Raw genomic sequence first — 21,451 nt, 5'->3', positions numbered from 1 at the left:
TTACAAATGGCAATCAGTTCAGTTCAGTCACTCAGCCGTGTCCGACTCTTTGCGACCCCATAGACTGCAGCACACCAGGCCTCCCTATCTATCGCCAGCTCCCAGAGTTTTCTCAAACTCATGACAACAGGCATAAACAGAATAAAGAAAGAAAAAAAAAACCACTATAAAAGCCTGTTCCCTCTAGCCCAGGTGATAGGAAAGGGACAGTCTGGCAGGATGCAAACCATTTAAAACCACTCTAGTTGTATCAAACACTAGAAGAGAAAAATTGGCCCACTCCCACCACACCAGCAAAGGTTGAGGGAGCATCCTAGACCCCACCCTTGCTAGGCTGTAAAGGCACCTCAAACTCTCTTGATGGAGGCAGGACTTGCATCCCCTCTGGGCAACATCAAGGCACTTCCCCAACCCCTAATCCCTGCTGGAGTGGGGTCAGAGGAGTCCCAGTGGGCAATATTCTTATTACTTGCTTCAGTGCCTTACTGGTTCACATTAACCTTTTCTCTGTGCATACAATATTTTCCTGCCATCTGTTTTATGCCACATAATCTAATCTTTGTTCTTTTCCCTTTATTTTTTAGTTTAATAATATATGTTACATTACTGTCTGCTTAGAAAATATAGTTTTATTATTTTTAATTTCCCTAAAATTAAAAATAATAAAATTTTATATGTAAATTTAGAACTTTGCCTGGTAGAATGAATATCTATAAATAAATTTAAAAGTTACTACCTACAATTATTTCCAATTTCATAAAAGTATAGTATACAAACTAAAATTAACAAAAGTATATCAGTTCTGGCAAAATATTCCTATCTGTATAAATTAAACAATTGTAAGTTTAATAGAGGCAATAGATTGCCTTAATTAAAATAAATATGCAACAAATCTAGTTAAGAGAAAAGTAAGCCAGATTTCTTGAATTTTGTTTATTTTTACCATCAGCAGTGAATTTATTGCTTGCTATTAATGAAGTACTTATTTTTCCCATTAATATTTGTTCTTTGACCTTGACATGCATGTATGGGTTTGCAAACATTCCCCAAGTCAGCACCACTTTTTGATGTCTTGAATTCTAAGAGGATTTTCTCTCCGTTTATATTATTTATTTTCTTCTCGATTCTCTTCCTGAGTTCACAAAGCAAGGTACTACGTGATAGATTTTATTTTTTGCATTCCTTCCCTTCACAGATTTTCTTAGAGGCTGGGTTTTCACTACTGTAGGGAGTAATATTTGGACACTTATTCTTGCCCTTTATACTGTATACACAAGTCTTTATGCTATTTAAAAGGAGGCTTGAGTAATAATCAAAGACAGACAAGGTCCTTGCATTAGTCATAAATCTATATATTACAAAAACAAATTGTGAAATTTAAGCATTACCTGTTGGATTCTAAATCAGTTAGCACACTAATTCTCTGAATTACTTTAAGTTGAAATTGCTACCCTATGAGATTTGAATAAGATTATAAAGACCATATTAATCACTGAAATAATAATTTGTTTATTATTTAGAAGCTGACATTTTATGGAAAGCATTTGATACAATCTATAATAATTTCCAGATATAACAAAAACAATAAAATTAGATAAATCTAGCTAATATAGAAACTAATCAAACTCACAACCAGAAATTTTCTAGGAGCCTGGGACAATATGGAAATATGAACTGGCAGAAAGAAGTTTTTAAAAAATCTCAGTTGGTACTTTCCTGGTGGCTCAGATGATAAAGAGTCTGCCTGCAATGTGGGAGATCTAGGTTCAATCCCTGGGTCGGGAAGATCCCCTGGAGGAGGGCATTACAGCCCACTCCAGTGTTCTTGCCTGGAGAATCCCCATGAACAGAGCGGCCTGGCGGGCTATAGTCCATGAGGTCACAAAGAGTTGGACACGACGGAGCAACATAGCACTGGGCTCTACATTTTTACTTTGCTGTATGTAAGATGATTACAGTTGTGCAGTAGTTTGAACGTTCTTTGACATTGCCTTTCTTTGGGATTGGAATGAAAACTGACTTTTTCTAATCCTGTGGCCACTCCTGAGTTTTCCAAAGTTGCTGGCATATTGAGTGTAGCACTTTTACAGCATCATCTTTTAGGATTTGAAATAGCTCAACTGGAATTCTATCACCTCCACTAGCTTTGTTCATAGCGATTCTTCCTAAGGCCCACTTGACACTGTATTCCAGGAATATATAGGTGGAAACAGGTAATTTTTAAAATTTAATAACTAAGGCAATCACAGAGAGTTTAACTCTCTTAATGAACATATTTTTCATATTCAGGGGAATTTTGAAAATCTCTCTATTTTAATCTCTCAATTATAAAATGCTCAGTGAGATTCAGTCATACTGATTTCTTATTATATAATCCAAGGGCATATATTTGAACAAGTAAGAAGTGCAAGATGAAGAGTGGTTAATTAGTGTCCAATTGAAAAGTGCTTATATGTACATCAAAACTATGAACTAGCTGCTTTTTGTTTTGTTTTTGTAGGTAATTCAAACATTCCAAGAATCAAGCAGATTTGTACAAAATATGATAAATCTGACTGAAAAATACTGAGGAGTAGGATAGCCAATTAAATGCATCAATTATTTCAATATTTCAGGCAAATTCTCTCTTTTAAAAAAAAGTCTGTGCCTTTGGTCATTGATAATTAAGAATAAAAATTGTTGCCATAATTTCACATAAATATTTGAATTTCATGTCAGGCAAACAAGACATTATTTTCTGTAGGGAGACACTGATGATTATTGCTTATCATATATAATTAAAAGCTCATTTAGCTGTTCGAATTTTGGAATATAAACTGGAAATTAAGAGGTGAGTTTGCTGTATGTTGGACTATTACAAGCTCAGAAAAACTTAGAATCTTTTCAGCTATAGCCAGATATTTTTAACAAGATAGAGTGCCTGATGAACTCGGGACGGAGGTTCATGACATTGTACAGGAGACAGGGATCAAGACCATCCCCATGGAAAAGAAATGCAAAGAAGCAAAATGGCTATCTGAGAAGGCCTTACAAATAGCTGTGAAAAGAAGAGACGTGAAAAGCAAAGGAGAAAAGGAAAGATATAAGCATCTAAATGCAGAGTTCCAAAGAAGAGCAAGGAGAGATAAGAGAGCCTTCCTCAGCAATCAATGCAAAGAAATAGAGGAAAACAACAGAATAGGAAAGACAAGAGATCTCATCAAGAAAATTAGAGATACCAAGGGAACATTTCATGTAAAGATGGGCTCGATAAAGGACAGAAATGGTGTGGACCTAACAGAAGCAGAAGATATTAAGAAGAGGTGGCAAGAATACACAGAAGAACTGTACAAAAAAGATCTTATGACCAAGATAATCATGATGGTGTGTTCACTCACCTAAAGCCAGATATCTTGGAATGTGAAGTCAAGTGGGCCTTAAAAAGCACCACTATGAACAAAGCTAGTGGAGGTGATGGAATTCCAGTGGAGCTATTTCAAATCCTGAAAGATGATGCTGTGAAAGTGCTGCACTCAATATGCCAGCAAATTTGGAAAACTCAGCAGTGGCCACAGGACTGGAAAAGGTCAGTCTTCATTCCAATCCCCAAAAGGGTAATGCCAAAGAATGCTCAAACTACCGCACAATTACACTCATCTCACACACTAGTAAACTCATGCTCAAAATTCTCCAAGGCAGGCTTCAGCTATATGTGAACCGTGAACTTCCAGATGTTCAATCTGGCTTTAGAAAAGGCAGAGGCACCAGAGATCAAATTGCCAACATCTGCTGGATCATGGAGAAAGCAAGAGAATTCCAGAAAAACATCTATTTCTGCTTCATTGACTATGCCAAAGCCTTTGACTGTGTCGATCACAATCAACTGTGGAACATTCTGAAAGAGATGGGAATACCAGACCACCTGACCTGCCTCTTGAGAAACCTGTATGCAGGTCAGGAAGCAACAGTTAGAACTGGTCATGGAATAACAGACTGGTTCCAAATAGGAAAAAGAGTACATCAAGGTTGTATATTGTTACTCTGCTTATCTAACTTATATGCAGAGTACATCATGAGGAACGCTGGGATGGAAGAAGCACAAGTTGGAATCAAGATTGCCAGGAGAAATATCAATAACCTCAGATATGCAGATGACACTACCCTTATGGCAGAAAGTGAAGAGGAACAAAAAATCCTCTTGATGAAAGTGAAAGAGGAAAGAGAAAAAGTTGGCTTAAAGCTCAACATTCAGAAAACTAAGATCATGGCATCTGGTCCCATCACTTCATGGGAAATAGATGGAAAAACAGTGGAAACAGTGTCAGACTTTATTTTTTTGGGCTCCAAAATCACTGCGGATGCTGACTGCAGCCATGAAATTAAAAGACGCTTACTCCTTGGAAGGAAAGTTATGACCAACCTAGACAGCATATTAAAAAGCAGAGACATACTTTGCCAACCAAGGTCCGTCTAGTCAAGGCTATGGTTTTTCCCGTGGTCATGTATGGATGTGAGAGTTGGACTGTGAACAAAGCTGATGGCCGAAGAATTGATGCTTTTGAACTGTGGTGTTGGAGAAGACTCTTGAGAGTCCCTTGGACTGCAAGGAGATCCAACCAGTCCATTCTAAAGGAGATCAATCCTGGGTGTCCATTGGAAGGACTGATGCTAAAGCTGAAAGTCCAGTACTTTGGCTACCTCATGTGACAAGGTGACGCACTGGAAAAGACTCTGAGGCTGGGAGGGATTGGGGGCAGGAGGAGAAGGGGATGACAAAGAATGAGATGCCTGATGGCATCACTGACTTGATGGAAATGGGTTTGAGTGAACTCCGGGAGCTGGTGATGGACTGGGAGGCCTGGCGTGCTGTGATTCATGGGGTCCCAAAGTGTCAGACACGACTGAGCAACTGAACTGAACATTTTTATTTAGCAGAAAATAATTCTTCTAATTTTGCTGAGAAATAATAAACATGATATTTTATTCACTATGATAAGAAACAAATAAGCATCAATGTTGTACATATTCTCATTACCAATGTGACTCTTACATGACAAGGATTTTTTCTTAATATTTATTTGACTCTACCAGGTCTTAGTTGCAACATGCAGGATCTTTAGTTGTGGCATGCAAACTCTTAGTTGCAGCATGTGCAATCTTGTTTCCTGACCAGGGCTCAAATCTGGCCTCCTGCATTAGGAGCATGGGGTCTTAGCCGCTGGACAACCAATGAAGTCCCAGGGATTTTTATATGTAGAAGAAATAGATTGTTTTGCCTCAGCTGGAATGCCCATCTTGGATGAACTACTCTCCATGGTAAAGTAAATTTGGCCAATAGAGGTTTGTTTGAATTTTAGAATATGAAAGAGTTTAGAGCCAAATTGAGCTTTCCTGGTGGCTCAGATGGTAACGAATCTGCCTGCAGTGCAGGAGATCCAGGTTCAGTCCCTGGGATGGGAAGATCCCCTGGAGAAGGGAATGGCAACCCACTTCAGTATTCTTGCCAGGAGAATTCCATGGACAGAGGAGCCTGGAAGGCTACAGTCTATGGGGTTGCCAGGAATCAGACACAGCTGAGTGACTAACACTTTTGCTTTCACTTTTTAGAGACAGTCTACATATACTTTCTATTATGTTTTCTGTTCTGTTCTCTTAATTTTTCTTTTCCTATCTAAACCTGTTCTTTGATTTGAGATATACCTAGATTTCCTTGGGTAAATCCTCCTAGCACAACAACACCAAAATAATCTTCTTGTTTCCTTTCAACTTCTTCGGAGTCATATTTAACATATTTAACCCCTTCTGTTACTACCCAGAAGGGGTTAGGAGAAATTCCTTGGATTAAATTAATTGTTCTCCTCTTTCCCTGCTTGTGATTACTTGATGGTCAGTATGACCCTTAGACAAGCTTGTTTTCCACTCTGACTTGTTCCTGCTGTTGAAAAAAATGTGTCTGGTAAACATGCCTAGGGCAGTTGGTAGTAGAACCTTTCCAAAACACTTATTTATTTTAAATGTTTCTAATTGTCCGGTTTCTTATCTAAAATGTTCTATTATCTTTAGTTGTCAGACTTATATACTTAAATTTGATAACCAATAAAACTGATAACTAGTAATTAAACTAAATGTTTGTTTTAAACTTATTTTTATTAGGCTAAAACACAGTAAATTGCCATATGTAAAGTAAACATTGTACAGTGTCAGTCATTTTATATTTTGACCTAATATTTTCCTCTTTACCATGAGGGCAACAAATTAATAAAGGCTTGGGTTTGGGAGTCAAACACACAAACCTTCAAATTATAGCCCAGTCACTTACTAGCTGTATGATTGTAGAAAGTTATTTAATCTTTTTGGCCTCAGTTTCTTTATTTGAAAATTAGACATAGTAATGAGACCACCGGAGAAGGCAATGGCAAGCCACTCCAGTACTCTTGCCTAGAAAATCCCATGGATGGAGGAGCCTGGTAGGCTGCAGTCCATGGGGTCGCTAAGGGTCGGACTCAACTGAGCGACTTCACTTTCACTTTTCACACATTGGAGAAGGAAATGGCAACCCACTCCAGTGTTCTTGCCTGGAGAATCCCAGGGATGGGGGAGCCTGGTGGGCTTCCGTCTATGGGGTCACACAGAGTCGGACACGACTGAAGTGACTTAGCAGCAGCAATGAGACCACAGATAAACAGACCCAAGGCTAAGCAGCTGGAGTTCATCCCTTATGGACAGACACTCCAAAATAGCAGGAATGGAAGAGGAGCAGAGCCTGCCCAGATAAGAGATGCTGTTGTTCAGTTGCTAAGTCGTGTCTGACTCATTGCAACCCCATGGACTGCAGCACGTCAGACTCGTCTCTCCTCCACTGTCTTCCAGAGTGTGTTCATATTCTTGTCCATTGAGTCAGTTATAAAAGACACACATTCCTCAATATTGAAGTCAAGGAGACACTTGCACAGAAAGGCTCCAAGGAGGTTAAAAGTGAGGGGGCATCACCATAGTAAGTGATGTCAATCTACCCTTAGGCCTCTTTGCTGGAATCCATCTTGGCTAAGACATGCATGTGCACTTATGGGAGGATCCTGAAGTAAACCAAATATGGGGATCAGAACCAGGCAAAGCAGGATGATCGGCCAAAGGTAAACAGGAAGAAATTTCCCATAAAAGCGATTCAAACTACCACAAGGCACAACTCTCTCAGAGTCTGCCTGTGTATCTATCCACATGTGCCCTTTTTCCTGATAATAAGTACTTTACTTGTTTCACTACTTTCCATCTTTACCAGGAAATTCATTACTACACAACTGACAGGCCAGGGCCTTGCCACTGGCCACTGCCTCTGGTGGTCTAGTGACTTGGATTCAGAGCTCTCACTGCTGCAGCCTGACTTCTTCAGTCTCTGGCCAGGAACCAAAACCTGCTTCAAGGAGCTGCAGGCCAAGGCCACCCAAGTTCAGTAATAATATGCATTGCATTCAGTTCTTGTACATATTAAAGCAATTAATATACACAGTGTTGGGACTTCCCTGTTGGTCCAGTGGTTAAGGACCCATCCTTCCACTGTGGTGGGGAGCAGGTTTGGTTCCTGCTTGGGGATCCCCACACATGGTGTGGTGCGGCCAAGAAAATAAATAAATAAATAATAAACACCCCGTTTTTATAGACTGAGTGCTCAAAAATATTAGTTTAAAGTGTTATTCACACTGGATTTAATTAATACTTTGATTGTCTTTCCCACTCTATTCTTTGTTCTGTTGAATTTCCTGATTGGTGCCCCTGGTATGTATGAACTGCTCTTGCATTCTTACCCATTGAATTTTCACATATTATCTCATTTGATACTATGAACATTTTGAGATTTAGAGGATAAGAATTATTATCCCCCTTTTTCAAACAAGGAAACAAAATGTCATTGTTTTCAAGGTGCATACAGGAACTAAAAGGCAAAGCCTTGTGAGAATTCACTAATCATTTTTCACCAAGCTGCCTTTTGTAAGATCATTTTCAAATGGATATTCCTGGGCAGCAAATATTCTAACACTAATGGCATTAGATTGATATGATTATTCTGAAGAAATCTTCTCATTTTTTATAAACTTCTATAATAGCCAGCATTTATTTTGCTATTAACAACAACCCCATGTTGTTGTTGTTGCTGTTTAGTCATGTCCAACTCTTTTGTGACCCCATGGACTGTAGCCCACCAGGCTCCTCTGTCCATAGGATTTCCCAGGCAAGAACACTGGAGAAAGTAGCCATTCCCTTCTCCAGGGGATCTTCCCTACTCAGGGATCCAACCTGGGTCTCCTGCATCTCCTGCATTGGTAGGTGGCTTCTTTACCACTAGGGCCACCTGGGAAGCCCTCCAATAAAACCTCATAATAGAATGGAAGTAGTAGAGACCTCTTATTGAGTCTGTCTCAGAAGCCCTCTGGTTTCTCCAGTGAGAACATCCTGAGGCAATGTGACCTTTGGTGAAGTGAAACTTGGGAGGGAAGCAAGGATACCAGTAATGATTACTGGTGCTATGAGAAAGGAGAAGTGAAGACCACTTTTCATCTTAACAGTCCAGAGTGAGATGGTGGTCAGGATGTGGGGAGAAGAAAGAGGAAGCTCTGGGGAACTCCCACCATCCCACAAAGAAGGAATTGCCCTGCATCCCCTCAGAATGATGGCCAAAACCTGTGAAATGTGTCCATGTACCATAGAGGAGATCTAGGCTTTTTTTTTTTTTTTAATTAATAGGCCTGGTATGGGTCATTCAAATGCTTTGCTTTTTGCCCTTTTAAAATTGTAGACAGAAAATGATGTTCTTAGCCTTTCTTTTAAAAGTAAAAAAGAGTTGAATTTCTGAAAAATAGTTGCATTAATGTTCGATCTTTGGTTCAATCTGTGGTGTCCATCAAAAGTATCATCACTCTATCTTGGAGGCAATTTAGAATCAGAGTAGGTGCGTTTAGAATTAAAATATATATGTTTAAACTCAGATCCCTCTCCTTACTGACTCTGTGACCTTGAGAAAGTTAATTAATCTCTCTAAGCTTCAGTGTTTTTTAATCTGTAAAGTGAGAAAATTTTAGAAATAGTAAAACACCTCAGAGGATCTTTATAAGTAGGCAATACCAAAAAGTGCTTAGCACAATACCTCGCACATCACAAGAATTCAACAAATTATAGAGACAGTATGAGTACATTTGTATTTCAGTGTATGCATATACTGTTAAGTATATAATGTGCTTTTGTGTTAGACACTCAGTTGTGCTCAACTCTGCAACCCCATGGACTGTAGCCCACTAGGCTCCTCTGTCCGTGGAATTTTATTGGAGTGGATAGCCATTCCTTTCTTCAGGACATCTTTCTGACCCAAGGATCGAATTTGGGTTTCCTGCATTACAGGCAGATTGTTTACCATCCAAGCCACCAGGAAAGCCATACTTATGTGTATGTATTTATTTATAAATTTTATTTTTAGGTTTCTGAGTTTGGGGTTCATATATCAGAAAAGGTGAAATACTTGATTAGGAGGGCTGGATGCAGTAGTTTCTTTTGGGCTTTTGCCTGTCACTGCCAATTCAACATTAAATTTTCAAGGCATTCAAATTAAATGACTACTGCCTGCACAATTTAGGATCTTTCTCAGCATCATCACTAGGCTTCAGATAAAGCAGACTGAGTGTTTACTTGAGCATAAATCTAATATAATCCTCAGAAAAAGCCAGGTGTGTTTCCTGTTTGAAATGGTGGTTATATGTTTCCAGGTGCTATGCAGAGCATTGCTTGGGATGTGTATATTGCCTTCTATTGACGTTATCTTACTTAGCTTCCACCTTTCTCCCTAATCCCAGGCCACCTGATGTATTTTTTTTAAATTGTCTCTTGTTTTTAACCACTGAAAATAAAATGAAAATGCCTAAAATTCTAGTATCCCTTTTGATAGTTCTCTGACAGCAATATCCAGATTTGCCTTCAAATTTTCAGTTTTATATTTCCCTCAAACTTGTTGATAACAGTTGTTTAGTTATTATATGCCTGATACAGAATTGCACCAAAATTTTTGAATTTGAAAATTTGAGAAAAAGCAGAAGCAGTTGTAAATTGAACATACAGTGCTTACATTTTCTTATTATTTAAATAAGCAAATAAACATGGAAATAATGAGTGCTTCTCTGTTGGTTTGCTAGTGAAAGGAATAATTTCAACAGTAATCTTTTAAAAATCTATTTGTGAAATGTGTTTTCCATGAAATGAATAATTAGTTTATGTCTCAACTTCTCAAGAAGTTCCTTACATGAACAGCTGACTTGGAGGTTGACTGAATACATTTTCCTGAACTTTTGAATTATTAATCTTGGCCACATGATATGCAAATGAGACTGCACTAACTGTGGTCAGCAGCACAGCACTGGATCAGAAGCTGTATCAAGTTGCTGGCAAAAAATTTCTGTCAAGGGATCAGGCCTTCTGACAAAATGGTAAGCTCTAATGCAATTCATGTTGTCTAGGTATATAAAGTAACTCTAGACCTCCCATTAGTTAGGGGTTTCTTTTAAAAGTGGTCTGTGAGCAATTAAGATTTTAAGCAATGTTTTAATGAGCTGTCTGAACTGTCATTTGTAAGTACATGAAGAACAGCAAAAGAAGCCAAAAGAAAGTCGTAGCTGTTTCCTCTACATTTTTTTTTTCTGCCAAATTATATGTCTTGTTTTAATTGCCAAATATAAATCTAATTTATTAAAAGGGTTTATTTGCTAATTCTTGATAACATATTTCAACAAAAAGAATAATTAGACTTATTTAGATAAATATAAATACTTATAGTTAACTAAAGTTTCTAAATTAACTAAAGTTTCTAAATCAGATGAAACCATCTATAATGTATAATAATTGCATGTTCAGAAAATAATGTGTTAGAAGAAATTTTAAGGCATTCTAAAAATGAGATTTAGCATTTGTTTGTGAAAATGATATTCTTTAAGAATATTTATAGTTTGCCAAGGTAAAGCAGAAAATTGTCAAAACTGTTGCTATTATAACTTCCAGAACTTTCAATAGTTGGTGAAGAATTTTTAAAGAGTTTCACAAACACACAATTTGAAACCATTCTATCAGCCTTTAATCCTTTGATTTCTGGTATAATTTATGGAATATATAAAAATATATAAAAGATGAAGTCATTCATATTGAATGATTATAACTTTTCACTGTAAATATTTTCATTCAAAAATTATTTATCAGTGAAAAAGCAATTTGTTTATCCTTATATTGCTATATAATCTTGAAGTAGGTAAGAATTAAAATTTCACATATGTTCTTTATCTTACTGTGATGCTTATAAGAAAAACACTTTAAAAGCTAATAGACTATCAAACAGTTTTAAATTTGTGTCAAAAATGTACATTTTTAAAAAGCTGAATACAATTAAAATAATACTTTGTTCCCAAATTAAAAATGAGAACTACTGATCTACTTATGTAATTTGAATGTTATTTATAGTTTAATACCTCTAACAAGTCTAGATATATTTTTATAAATATAATTAAAGGTTTCACTTTAATTGCCAACATCTAAGAAAAAAAAACCTGTTAAAAATAATTCATCCAAATCAGCTATAACATATTTATCATGATTTATATTTCCAAAATTTAAGAATTTGACCACTAAAAAGCAAAGGGAATATTAATTTTTCATGAGGGAAGTTCATCTTCAACAAGAATTTTGCTTAAAGGACTAGGTTACTTCAATTTGTAGAACTGTGATGACCACACTAAAGACACACTTATCCAAATTGCAATAAAAAAATAGTGGGTCCAGGTGAGATTACAGTGGTCTGAAAATGTTTAGACAACCTTACCCTTACTTCCATGGCAGCCAAACCTTTATGCTACACATAAGCTGCTGACATAAGTCAGTACATTTAAGCACTGACTAGGCAGAAAGAATTATAATTAGAAAAAGAGGAAATTCAAAAATGAAACAAGTAAGCTTCTTGTCGTAATGAAACTTCATATTAGTTTAATATTCATTTGGGGGCAATCACCAGCATTTTGAGTATTCCCAAAATAACAAAGTCGCCTAGAAATGAACCTTGAAAAACTCTGATATTTACAACATGGGCAAAGAAAGATTAGACTGTGAAAGGGTCTACAAAGAGGAAAAAGGACAACAAGGAGATTGCCATGTCACAGAAAGCAAGGAAGAGAGAACTTCCAGAATCATGGAGTGAGAAGTTACTGGGAATATAGTAAAAAATAATATTGAAAAATTACCAGTGAGCTGAAAAATAAAAGCTGTATTTTGTAAATACCATTGAACTTCTACTGTATTTCTAGAAATTTTTAATGTCACACATGCCAATTTGGAGGTAAAAATAGACAGTCCAAATAAACCAAAAGCAGAAAGGACAGAATAAAAATTATCTGGAATCTCATCAATAGGAATATTTTAGTACGCGTCCTGAACTTTCTGAGGTTTATTAACTGCATATGTAAATTTCAATTTTTTAGCTAATTTAAATTTTTAAAATTGATCCTAGAAGATATATATTAAATTTTACCTTCTACAACTATATGTCTAAATCATAGATATCACTACTACAATTGCCAATTTTGAGTATTAGTTATACTATATATGGGGCTTCCCTGGTGGCTCAGATGGGAAAGACTGTGCCTGTAATGTGGGAGACCTGGGTTTGGTCCCTGGGTCAGAAGGATCCCCTGGGGAAGGGAATGGCAACCCACTCCAGTATTCTTGCCTGGAGAATTCCATGGACAGAGGGACCTGGAAGGCTACAGTCCATGGGGTGGCAAAAGAGTCAGACATAACTTGGTGACTAATGTTTTCACTTTCATACTATATATAGCATCAACTTTTATGGGGAAATAGAACAAGGAACTTAATTTGGTGGACTTACCACTTATTAGACCTCAGAGGAAATATTTATAAAAATGCTCTGTAAATAGTCAAGTGTTTATGTTCCTTTTTCCACTAAGCAAGTATTTATAGACCAGTTCGCTGGTAGCTCAGATGGTAAAGGGTCTGCCTGCAATTCAGGAGACCCATGTTCAATCCCTGGCCTGGGAAGATCTCCTGGAGAAGGAAATGGCAACTCACTCCAGTACTCTTGCCTGGAGAATCCCACGGACAAAGGAGCCTGGTGGACCACAATCCATGGGGTCGCAAAGAGTCAGACACGAATGAGCGACTTCACTCACCAGCTATAGAAGATAAACTGTATGTAAGATAAAGTTGTGAGAAATGCTAAGAAAAAACTAAGTATACAGTGGGTAGGGGGCTAATTAGACTGGGGAGTCAGAACCTATCTTGGAGAACTGCACTTAAACTGAAGTCTGAAAGAAGCGGAGATATAAGACGGAGGATGTGATGGAGTAAAGATCATATAAAAGGTCAGTGAAAAATTCAACAAACTGAAGGTTAGGAAAAGTCTCTGTGCGTGCAAACAACAGGAAGAAAGATGAGAAAGGAGGAGAATAATACTAGATGAGGTTTAAGTGGAGTCCAGGAGCCAGACCACGCAGGCATTGAAGTCTCACTAAAAATTATGGACTTATTCCTTAGACTGTGAAAATCATTCAAGTTTTTTGATTGCAGAGAGAAATATGATCAGAATTTTGATTGTAGGTTTTAAGTATTGTTTAGCTATTGTGTTGAAAGTAGACTGAAAGGGGGCCGGGGAAGATGTGAGAAGACAATAGGAGAATATCATATAGCCCAAGATGCTGGTGGCCTGAATGAGAATGGTGACGAAAGTGATGAAGCAATAGTGATGAATTAGAGAAATATCCAGACATTGAAGTCAACAACACATGGTTGTTTATTCATTATTAGAGGTTAGCTACAGATGACTTCAAGGACATTGCTCAGGTGTCTAAGGTGAACATTTCAGTAAACAGTGTGGCCATTTACTGAGTTAGGTGGAGGTACAGCAGGATTGAGAAGGAAGTTGGAGAACTTACATAGGATTTCTAGAGACAGGCACCTCTGAGAGATCAATCTATGGTAATAACTATAAACCACTAGTGCTTATAAGACAGGGCTGGGCTGGGATGCACATTGAGAGGTGGATATACGGATGGTCGTTAAAGATAGAAAGTGGATTGGATCATCCAGGCATCTAGATTGTTGTTGTTCAGATGCTAACAACTCTTTGTGACCCCATGGTCTGCAGCGCACCAGGCTTTCATGTGTTCACTATCTTCCAGAGTTTGCTCAAACTAATGTCTATGGTATTGACAATGCCATAGACACCGTGGACATGAAAAGAAGAGATATGATAAAGAAAGGAGTTTAGATAAAGAAGGGATTCAGTACTGATCCTTGAGGAAGTCAACATTTAATGCTTAGGCCTTGAAGGCTTAGAACACAAGAGAGTCTTCAAAAACACAACCAGGAAGGGAAAAAAGGAAAATTAGGAGATTTTCATGTCACAGAAGGCAAAGGAAGGGAGTACTTCTATGAAAAATGGAAAAACATAGCTGTATGAAGAGACGTCAAATAAGATAACTGAAAAAATGAACATTAGATGGAGTAATGTGGAGGCCATTTTGGTGGAGTGTTGTATCAGAAGCCAAAGTAAAGTAGGTTGAAAAAGGAATAGGGTGTCAGGATGTCAAAATAATTAGTGAAGACAGCTCCAATGTTGATCAATATATGACAAGGAGAGAAACGTGAAACCAGGGAGAGTTGTTTACATCTTATGTATGCCTTGTTTTTAAGATAAGATGAGAGTATATAAGAGCCATTGGAAAGGATGTATTTGAGATGGAGAGGCTGGAAAGATGATGAATAACATGTAGGAATCTTAAGAACTCAGGGATGAGTTCAATCTGAAGTAAGCCAAGAGAAATAGATATTTTCTGTTGTCACAGGAAGGAAGGAGGAGAGGATAGTAAGAGAGGTGGGAACCAGAGAGTGGACACCCAGTGACCAGGTTCTTCTCAGGGATTCACAGGCAAAGCTATCTGCTAATGATGAATAGGACAGAGGTTTGAAAAAATTGGAAAGCTATGACAATGAGAAATGTAGTAAATTGCTGGTAATGTGAGAGAACAACAGTAAGCTCACATAACTTCAAATACAGAGTGAAACGAATCTGCTTGGTTCTTCAAATTAGCCTGCTCAGTTTTACAGTGAAGGATCCACTGTGTGCAGTGCTGTGGGCTGCAGGGCAAATTCTGTCCCTGACATTTGGTGACCTGTGATTAGTAATTTAATTCTTCAACCCCGGTTTTTCTCATGCCTAGTGGGATGGAAGTGGAATTGAGTTAAATGGATTTTTCTGAAAATTAGAGATATTTGTGATGTGCTTGGCATATTGGAAAAGACTCTGATGCTAGGAAAGGTTGGGGGGCTGGAGGAGAAAGGGACGACCGAGAATGAGATGGCTGGAAGGCATCACCGACTCTGTGGACATGAGTTTGAGTGAACTCCGGGAGTTGGTGATGGACAGGGAGGCCTGGCGTGCTGTGATTCATGGGGTGGCGGAGAGTTGGACACAACTGAGCGACTGAACTGAACTGAACTGAACTGGCATATGTCAATAAATATGTTCTCTGGTTGCAAAAATTAAAAGACTGGAGTTGTATTTTATAAACTTAATACAATAAGTATAATCCTTTGTCAATATGGAAACAAAATCAAAGTCATTGAAATTGCAAGACTGAAGTTGTAAGAATCCCTATTTCCTCTTCTAGTCTATGGTTCAGTTCAACGTAGCTCAGAGAATTTGTTGAACTACTGCAATTTGCTATGGACCACAGTCAATCCTGAAGACATAATTAATTTGACTTCTCACTTATTTCACTGCAGTTTCCCTTGGTCTCTTTGCTGTTTGTCAAGTTCTCTATGCGTGTTTCCACCTCTGGACCTTTGCATGTGCTTTTCCTTATGTCAGACATGCACTTATTTCTTTCTTGATTTTTCCCAAGAGAGGAAAACTTATTTGAGATGAGGAATGTTATTCTACTCACAACTGTCATCCGTGTCTAGCATATAGTTCAAAGGATCTCAACAGTGTAGGTAAAAATAATATATTAATTATATGTAGGCATATAATTATGTATTATACATATGTACTTCTTACTAGTGTAACCAACTCTCTGCAGTTCAAATTTTAAGTGTTATTTGATGATGATGTTGATCATGATGCTAATAATGAAGGCAATGATATTTAGTACGGTTTTGCTTTCAGTATTACTTTAGTGATTCATCCTTATGTTTTCTCTCCTTTCTTTAGGAATGGAATGCAACTTGTGAACACTGGCAGGCCGTGCAGACTGCCCTGGAAAACTGCTACCTTCCCATTTTTTATGGCATTGAGTTTATCATGGGAATCCTTGGGAATACTGCTGTTGTATTTGGCTACCTCTTCTGCCTGAAGAACTGGAACAGCAGTAACATCTACCTCTTCAACCTCTCTATCTGTGACTTGGCTTTTTTGTGTACCCTTCCCATGCTGATGAGACAGTATGCCCAGAGAGAATGGACATATGGGTATGTGCTGTGTATAAGCAACCGATACGTACTTCATGCCAACCTCTATACCAGTATTCTTTTCCTCACTTTTATCAGCATTGATCGATATCTGCTCATGAACTATCCTTTCCGGGAACACCTCCTGCAAAAGAAAGCATTTGCTATTTTAATATCTTTGGCCATTTGGGGTTTGGTAACCTTAGAGCTCCTGCCCATACTTCTTTTTATACGTTCTGATGACAATGTCACCAACTGTACTGATTATGCAAGTTCTGGGGACCCCAATCACAGTCTCATTTATAGCATGTGTCTAACCTTTCTGGGCTTTCTCATTCCCCTTTTCGTGATGTGCTTCTTTTATTTCAAGATTGCTCTCTTTCTAAAGCAGAGGAACAGGCAGCTCACTACAGCTTTGCCCCTTGAGAAGCCTCTCCACTTAGTCATCATGGCAGTTGTGATCTTCTCTGTGCTTTTTACTCCCTACCATGTCATGCGAAACGTCCGGATTGCTTCACGCCTGGAGACCTGGAAGAAGTCCCCATGCACTGAAGCCATCATCAACTCCTTGTACATCTTGACAAGGCCATTGGCCTTTCTGAACAGTGTCATCAACCCTGTCTTCTATTTCCTTTTGGGAGATCACTTCAGGGAGATGTTGATGAAGAAACTGAGGCACCACTTCAAGGCCCTTACATCCTTCAGAAGATGAGCTCATGGACTTACATTTTCATTCAAGAATAGTGAGGTGCCTGTGTAACCGATTGTTTTACAGAAGCAGCTGTGGGCCGATTAGAGTTTAACTCAGACATAAATCATAGAGGCCCACAGACTTGACCCTGGTTTAAAGGCATGCTAGACCCAGGTGTGTGAAAAGAAGATGATGGAAGGTATTTATTGGTTTCTTGACCTAAGTATTGAAAGGAATTGGACTAGCATTGTCTAATGTTTGAGCATGTAAGTCCAAATTCTAGGTGATATAAGACCCTCTCAATCAGTGTAAAAGGAACAGAAGATAAAGTTGCAAGTTGTTTGTGTTTAATCACTAGTCAGATTGCAAAAAAAAAAAATTGTATTGGCAATATTCTGTATATTATTCGTGTGTGTGTGTCTGTGTTAGTTGTTCAGTTGTGTCCAACTCTTTGTGACCCCATGGACTAGAGCCTGCCAGGCTTCTCTGTCCATGGAGTTCTCCAGGCAAAAACGCTGGAGTGGCTTGCCATTCCCTTCCCCAGGGGATCTTTCCTGCCCAGGGATCAAATCCAGGTCTCCCACATTGCAGGCATATTCTTTACTGCTGAGCTACCGGGGAAACCCATACAAGGTTATTCATACAATCCCATAATTTTTTGTGAGGACCAAATAAAAGAGGATTAGTCATGTGCTGTTAAATATTGTTGCTAGAAGTTGCGCTCTTGAGCAAATTTAGAGATAATAGTAGCAACAAAGAGCAGAAAAAATATAACTGGTTCAAATATGCCTATATTTCTTTAAATTGATTAAGAATTGGAGTCCGGTTGTAATTATAAGTCCTTTTTTGTTGTTATACGGTTTTTAGTGTAAAGAATCATGTTAAATGGAACCTAAAGAGATGATTTCATAAAGAGAGACATGTTTGAGCTCAGCTCTCAGGGGACTTAGGTGTAAGTGGCTTTATAAAAATAATAGTCAGATACCAAGGATAACTGTAAAAATTCCAAAGTCATAGAACACAAAGCACCTACCAGGAAAATCAAAGGAAGACAAAACAAAACAAAGTCAGTGCACTGTTTTTATAATCAGTGTACCATCTGGTATTTTATGATCACAATATGATTTTCAGTGCATGGAAGTATATTAAGTTCATTAGCCTTCCTGCTCTTGATTAAATAGTAAACTTTGAAATATATTAATATCATAAAACCAGCAAATAAGAGGAAGTTAAATGGTAATGTCAAAACTTATTGAGTTAATTATTTTCCTTTTTTGGAGAGAAAAATCAATTTTTATACCCCACCTTGCCCCAAATACACACACACTTATTTTTTTTTAAGCAATGGAATAATTTACAAGAACAATTTTATCTTGAGAGAGTGACTCATATCTGCAATGAGACTTATTTTCATAGAATATTACCTAAGACCATTGGAGAAAATGTTTTAAACAAAACACGCTATATGAATTTGCAAAATGTACAGAACATTTATGTACCTATCAATATAGATTATTCCAGGAGGGTTATGTAAATACTATCCCATGCCACAAATCAAATTTGGAGAGGGGGAATGAGTGCTGCATTAGCTATTTAAAGAGTATCATATAATAATTTACATATTACTTACAGTAAAATGTGTGAATAGCCACATGCCTATGCTCTTTTCCTTAAGGTCATTAGCTGTAATGTGAAGAATAAAAATAAGCATTATAGGAGCAAAGACATAAAATTCCATGTCTTCACTGTTTTGAGGTTTCCTGGTAACATTCTATTCTGACATTCCAAAACCCAAAATGTTCCCACTGAAATATTGTGAAAAAAACATTACTCACAAAGGATTTGTTTTCCTACCTCAGTTCAGTTCAGTTCAGTCGCTCAGTTGTGTCCGACTCTTTGCGACCCCATGAATCACAGCACGCCAGGCCTCCCTGTCCATCACCAACTCCCGGAGTTCACTCAAATTCATGTCCATAGAGTCGGTGATGCCACCCAGCCATCTCATTCTCTGTCGTCCCCGTCTCCTCCCACCCCCGATCCCTCCCAGCATCAGAGTCTTTTCCAGTGAGTCAACTCTTGGCATGAGGTAGCCAAAGTATTGGAGTTTCAGCTTTAGCATCAGTCCTTCCAATGAACACCCAGGACTGATCTCCTTTAGAATGGACTGGTTGGATCTCCTTGCAGTCCAAGGGACTCTCAAGAGTCTTCTCCAGCACCACAATTCAAAAGCATCAATTCTTCAGCGATCAGCTTTCTTCACAGTCCAACTCTCACATCCGCACATGACCCTAACCTTAGGCTTTTAACTTTGTTTTCATGATTGTCAATAATTTTAAAGTATCAATGTCATTTTGTAACTGCCTGATAAAAGTTGATCTGAATTTTTTTCATTAGAAAAGGCCACAAGAAAGGGTCTTAGGAAAGAAATTTTCACTTATATGCAAACATATAATTTAACTGTAATTTGCATTCAGTTCAGTTCAGTTCAGTTCAGTCGCTCAGTCGTGTCCGACTCTCCACAACCCCATGAATCACAGCACGCCAGGCCTCCCTGTCCATCACCAACTCCCGGAGTACACTCAAACTCATGTCCACAGAGTCGGTGATGCCATCCAGCCATCTCATTCTCTGTCGTCCCCTTCTCCTCCCGCACCCAACCTTTCCCAGCATCAGAGTCTTTTCCAGTGAGTCAACTCGTCGCATGAGGTGGCCAAAGTATTGCAGCTTCAGCTTTAGCATCAGTCCCTCCAATGAACATCCAGGATTGATCTCCTCTAGAATGGACTGGTAGATGCATTAATTTTCATTTGTAAACATGAAATTAAATTTGTGCCACACCTATCCCAAGAAGTGGAAGGGGTAAGCTTTTCTAAGAGTATAGAGAAATACTTTGTGAAACTATGAACTCTTACACATGTTTTATAAGCAAAATGTTAATTTTATAACATATTTCTTACTTTTTGTTCAAATTTGTCATGTGATAACTTAATCCTTAACTGATTAAAGTGATCTGCATGGAAGTTACAAGAACTATTCCATTTATATTTTGTACCTGGTGATTACAATCTCAAGCAATAAGTAATGAATGGAATCTCAAACAATAAATAATGGATATCATTTCTGCATTTGTGTTTTGCAAGGGATAAAATGTTAGGCTTTTATAACTTGTCTTTTATTGGCTTGTTAGTATCTTCCAGAATCATGACTGAAGTATTTGGTCCAGCATTTTGCATTCTGGACTCACCTATTCCCTGTGCATTCTCTCTCACCACTGTTGTCACAAATTATACCTTTAAACCAAGATAGCTATTTCATTATATTTAGAAATTTCTCTACTGCAGACACCTGGATGCTCACCCTTTTTTAATCAAGCGCACATATTAAAAAAATCTAAGCCTCTTTTAAGGTCTATAGCATCTGTCTCTCCATCTTAAAGTCTTACTTTTAGGACTTCTCCCCAAATTTGAAAATAAATCTGCCTACCTCTGGGGCTTCAGACTACTTTTGACTATTGTTCTCATAAAATGCATTTTTGGCCTTATAGTTGTTCAGATTAAAGTCAATTCTTAAGTATGTTAACGAAAAAACTGTATCTAATTTTTAAAAATATTTTATTGCTTTCACAGCACCAAACAAGGTACATTTTAAATGATTCTTCATTATGAATGAATATGTTATAGGACAAATTTGAATTTGATACTCCTTTTGAGTGTGTATGTAAAGTTGTTTTCTGTTCTCACTGCTTTTATAATGAACATTACTTTATAGGAAGGAAGGAGTGTCTATACACAAATACATGTGCCAGCTGCCATTGCCTTGATCCTTATATTTTCTCTATACTTTTTAGCATTGTTTTAATGGATGCTTAATATTTGTACCTGCTAGTTCCAAATCTGGGTTATTTTGAAATTGGTCTCCACTGATAGCTTTTTCTCTTTAAGTTCTTTAAGCATGGGTGACGATTTCTTATTTATTCCCATCTAATAAATTTAGACTGCTATCTCAGCATTATGAATATGTTATGGAGACTCTGGATTCTGTTATGTTCCTAAAAAGTACTGATATTTTATTTCATGGCTGAAATTCAAATTCAAATCTCTGAAATTTCAGTTCATTTATTTTAGCCAGCTTAGAAACTCAGTTGTTTAGAATCTACCCAGCGCACCCAAAATTCAGAGGTTGGCTAAAGACTTGAACAGAGTTTATGTACAACATATGTAAGCTCTCTCTTCCATAGGATCTTCACCCACTTACTTTCCAGCTGCTGAGTTTATCCTGAACTTGTCTTTTCTTTCTCAT

General features: G+C 37.7%; 1 protein-coding gene across 1 annotated transcript; it reads left to right on the top strand.

Moving 5' to 3' along the window:
* Window positions 1–10,355: 10,355 nt before the first annotated feature.
* Window positions 10,356–20,358, top strand: SUCNR1 (succinate receptor 1). Its single transcript, XM_055411553.2, has 2 exons — window positions 10,356–10,445; window positions 16,226–20,358. Exons 1-2 carry the CDS (start codon window positions 10,443–10,445, stop codon window positions 17,171–17,173), a joined length of 951 nt encoding a protein of 316 aa, XP_055267528.2. The 5' UTR covers window positions 10,356–10,442; the 3' UTR covers window positions 17,174–20,358.
* Window positions 20,359–21,451: the final 1,093 nt, after the last annotated feature.

Source organism: Moschus berezovskii, chromosome 1 (assembly GCF_049115385.1).
Source record: "Moschus berezovskii isolate FMDL1 chromosome 1, NW_MosBer_1.0, whole genome shotgun sequence".
Classification (NCBI taxonomy): Eukaryota; Metazoa; Chordata; class Mammalia; order Artiodactyla; family Moschidae; genus Moschus; species Moschus berezovskii.
Note: the sequence above shows the minus strand (reverse complement) of the source record. Positions and strands in the feature narration are given on the sequence as shown.